Raw genomic sequence first — 4,322 nt, 5'->3', positions numbered from 1 at the left:
ATTCTTCATGACTGCTCAATCACACATTTCACTAATGATGTTCCAGAAGTTGAGGGCACTTGGCTACAAAGTTATTCCCTAGACCTTTCTCCTACTAACTACCACTTTTTCAAGCACCTTGATGGTTTCCTGTGAGAAGAAGAGTTCAAAAATCAAGTCGATGTTGAAAGTGCATTCAAAGAATTCATCAGCTCCAGAACTCCCATTTTTATGTTACCGGAATAAACAAACTTGTAACTCATTGGCAAAAATGTGTTGATTGCAATGGTACTTACTTTGTTTAAAATTTCTGCATTGTTGAAATATATTGTGATGAATTTCATGTTTCAAAACGTTGCTTAATTTTTACTCAGCCTGATATAATTAAATATATTTTGTAAAATACCATTTTTTGCATTTCAATTTTTAGCTTATAAAAACATACTTAAATGCGGTTGTGTGATAGTTTTGCCTGTTGACTGCATGGTTTCAGGTTGAATCACTTAAAAATCAAGGTCCAAATGATAATAGCACCCACAATGAGTTTGAAAGAAACAACAGTGGTGAGAGATTATCAACAGGCTAAATGTGGTGGTCTCAGAAAAGTTCATTCCAAACAAATATGGCTGAGCACTCCATCAGTTACACTGATGAGCATCCCAGCTGATACAATCATCAGAACAGCCTGCTCATGAAATCCATATGCAAGTGGCTGAGCACTCCATAGACATGCATGCCCTTAATGTAGTACTCAGGGAGACTCAGCATGACACACCAAATGTGACATGGCTGGCATATTGAACTACAGGTACAGCTCAATTTTGCCAACCGAGTGCACTGGAACAACTTGAAATAAAGGGTCTTGCTCAAGAACACAATGTGCCATTGGGGATCAAATTCATGACCTTACAATTGTGAGCCAAAATGCACTTAACTTTCAGCCAAAAGAATATAGCACACAAAAAAACCCAGACCTTATACAGAAATCCTTATCTTGTGTTATGTAAATTGTCATCAGACCATAACTTAGTCTGTCATCTCCATTGTGCAGTTTGTCAAAGTTACTGCTCATCAGGTGCTAGCTGTGGCATGCATGACAGGTAGGGATCACTAAGTGAACTTGACAAAAATCTTTTTAACAGTTCGTTCTCCCATTGACAAAAAGTTATTTAATTACTCTTTACTGAAACACAGCCAGCCTATATGGATTTTAGTCAATTTTATTGTTAGTCCTTTGTTTGATGCCCCAAAAAGTGGAATGACAAAGATGAGTTGAGTGTAGTGGAATGTAGCTGCAAATAAATACAGCGTAACTAAGTAATTTTGTTCACAGAACAAAATGAAAAGCTGTAAGACATGTAACATGGCATTCTACAGTTTCTATCATTACACCTTCTTATGTGACTTAATAATATCCAAAAGTCTTTGTACAAGGCCTATATTTTCTACACATAGTTCAGATATGATTACCAAGTTCCAATGTCTTCAGTTAATATAAGAGCAAAACTCTTACTCTAGGTAAAACACATTTCTTACATGATGTTTAGAATAGAAAAATGATTTTTACATTTTAAATTTTTTTTTATTTTAGCTGTTGAATGTCGTGATAAATCTTTTTTTAAATTTTAAACTTTTCATATTTTTTTTTATTCCCAGATTTCTTGTGGAACAGGGATGCATTCTTCCTTTATGTAACTTGTTGACTGTTATGGATAGCAAAATTGTTCATGTTGCTCTCAATGGTCTAGAGAATATTTTACGCCTTGGAGAACAAGATGCTAAATTACATGGCAACACAAATCCTTACGCTATAATGATTGAAGAATGTTATGGTTAGTAGATTGTTTTCCATCAATTTATTTAGTTTTCTGCTATGTTTACTCTAGTTCTATTGATTATGATGTATGAAATTATATAAGCCAGATGGCTTTATCAAATAACTTGAATCATTCAGACTTAACAAACTAGGCATGTTGAATTAGCATAAGTGTAATCTAAATGTAGAGATTAATTAAGAGCTGGTAAGTTAGAGGAAATTATTAAGAAGGAGAAATAAAGAAGAAAATTTATTTAGTGTGATTACACTGTGTAACAGGATTTTTTTCCTTGGTAGCAACAGTTTGCTATTTGCTTACTCCTAGAAAGTATGAAAAATGACTAATATTTTCTTTAAACTTTGCTTTTGTTACATTTATTCAAACCCCAAAGAATCCTCAACTCATGGCTATGATGTTTCTCCACTGCTCATGATCAGAGATGCACATACTGTCAGCCACTAAGAAACATACTCAAGTGGTTATGGTCAAGCAACTGACAAGCAAATCTGTGATATTGAGCAGAACATTTCTCATGATGATATTTCTGCTTCAGCAACTCAGCACTGAATCTGTCTGAAATGTAATGGAAAATTAGGTCAGTTTCAAAATATTGATGTCCAGGTCACAAAAGCAAAGTTTGAAGGGGATAGTAATCATTTCGTTTGATTTCTAGATAGAAGCAAACAGGAAATAACATTTACTGACTAAAGACAGAAAAAAAATGTGTTATTCAATGTTATTGTTTGAGTTGTTGAATGAAAACTTTTGTAATGAAAGAAAAACAAAGGGAGAAAAAAAACCTACAAAGATGCTAAAGAAAATTGAAGTGCATCAGTAATACTCTTCAAAGGCATATAAACTTATTAAACAATCTGAGCAAGACAATATAATGAATCTGGATAGAAATTGCTCAAACATTGTAGCCATTTGTTAATTTATGTGCCTTTGAGAATCATTATGCATAAATACATGTATCAATGGTTTACAACCTTGTCAGAATATGTTAGATATAACTTTATATTTAATAATTTGTTTTCAATTTGATCTTTTCATTTTCTATAGGTCTGGACAAGATCGAATTTCTGCAAAGTCATGAAAACCGAGAGATTTATCAAAAAGCTTTTGGTATAATTGAACGCTACTTTGGCACTGAAGAAGAGGATAAAAGTATTGTTCCTCCAACTGATGAAAGTGCTCAGCAATTCCAATTTATTGCTGGTCAGGATGTACCAATGGATGGATTTCAATTCTGAACCAGTTTTCTACACTGGTATCAAATGCCAGTTTAAGCAGTGCTCATAAGTATAACGGTCTATATTTTCTATTTGGGCTGTTTTATTGTGCTAGAGGCAGACTTGTCATGGTCTGCAAATTCTCTTTACTGCCAATTTAATAGGACTATTAAAGACATAACTGTACTGATGACATTGACTCTAGTACTTGACTACTACTGTTCCCCTCCAAGATAACAGTGAGCAATTAAAATGACATCGTAAAATATCAGCTATTCTTAACTGATGACTGTGGACCGCTTTCCACCACTTCAAACACAACATACAATGCAAATTGACTGTGATGACACCGAGACATCAGACAACAATAACTACTGCTGTCTAGCAGGCACAGCATAAGCAGTAAATTTGTCCAATGTCCTGATACACATGGCCCTGACATCTACAAAGACTTACTTGTCACTCACTCAGGTTTTAGTGAGATAACAGACAAGTAGTCTACCACTCAGTAGGTTACTACCAAGTTACCTGCACAACCAATTCTAATCACCCCAATGAAATATGAATTATGTGACTCTAAAGAAAGACGAGACTTCAGAGGTTTGGTGTTTATTCTATGGGCGGCTACACAATCCCACAACATTATTCAGATGAATTGTTTTTGTTTTTTTTTATCTCTCTGGGGAAGATTTCTAATGTATTTAAAATATTTCTTTTTATTTAAATTTTATTTTTAAAATGAATAACAGATAATTTTCCTTGAAATATTTTTTACATTTTTTTTTTAACCTTCATGATAAAAACTATCATTTTAAGATTTTTTTGTTTTGGTTTTTTATTTAAAGATTGCTATTCAAAATTCATCTCCTATTTCATTAGGTTGCATATAAAATGAAATTTCTTTGACAGTCATATAAAACTGAAGAAAAGGGATTGATTGATGCTTCATAAAATAAGTACCAAGCCAAACCAAAACAAACGAACTTGTTTTACATTTACCTGTGCACAACACATGCTCTGTCCAAAACAGATTCTTATGATTGATTATTATAATAAGCAATACTGAGAATAAAAATCAAGTTACACAATTCAGACAAAACTGCTTATCATGCTATTAAAATTCCCAGAATATGAAAAATGTATGAAAAAAAAAAGCATTTAAAAGCAAACAGAATTGACGATGATGACGCAAGACAATATGGACTGGTTTAAAATAAAATAAAAATAGTCTTTTCTTTTTATTTGGCTTCAATTTGTTTTTTTTTTTCTTTTTTAGTCTTACAGTTAAAAATGT

At 32.8% G+C, this 4,322-nt stretch overlaps 1 protein-coding gene across 2 annotated transcripts in view; it reads left to right on the top strand.

Moving 5' to 3' along the window:
• LOC106879430 (importin subunit alpha-7) overlaps positions 1 to 4,269 on the top strand; it is a 55,743-nt gene extending 51,474 nt beyond the window's left edge. For both annotated transcript variants that reach the window (XM_014928987.2, XM_052976953.1), the window contains 2 exons: positions 1,636 to 1,811; positions 2,859 to 4,269. In XM_014928987.2, coding sequence (XP_014784473.1) covers positions 1,636 to 1,811; positions 2,859 to 3,049 — 367 coding nt within the window. In that variant the 3' untranslated portion in view covers positions 3,050 to 4,269. The remainder of the gene's footprint in view (positions 1 to 1,635; positions 1,812 to 2,858) is intronic.
• Positions 4,270 to 4,322: the final 53 nt, after the last annotated feature.

Source organism: Octopus bimaculoides, chromosome 2 (assembly GCF_001194135.2).
Source record: "Octopus bimaculoides isolate UCB-OBI-ISO-001 chromosome 2, ASM119413v2, whole genome shotgun sequence".
NCBI lineage: Eukaryota > Metazoa > Mollusca > Cephalopoda > Octopoda > Octopodidae > Octopus > Octopus bimaculoides.
This window is presented reverse-complemented; position numbering and strand designations above follow the sequence as displayed.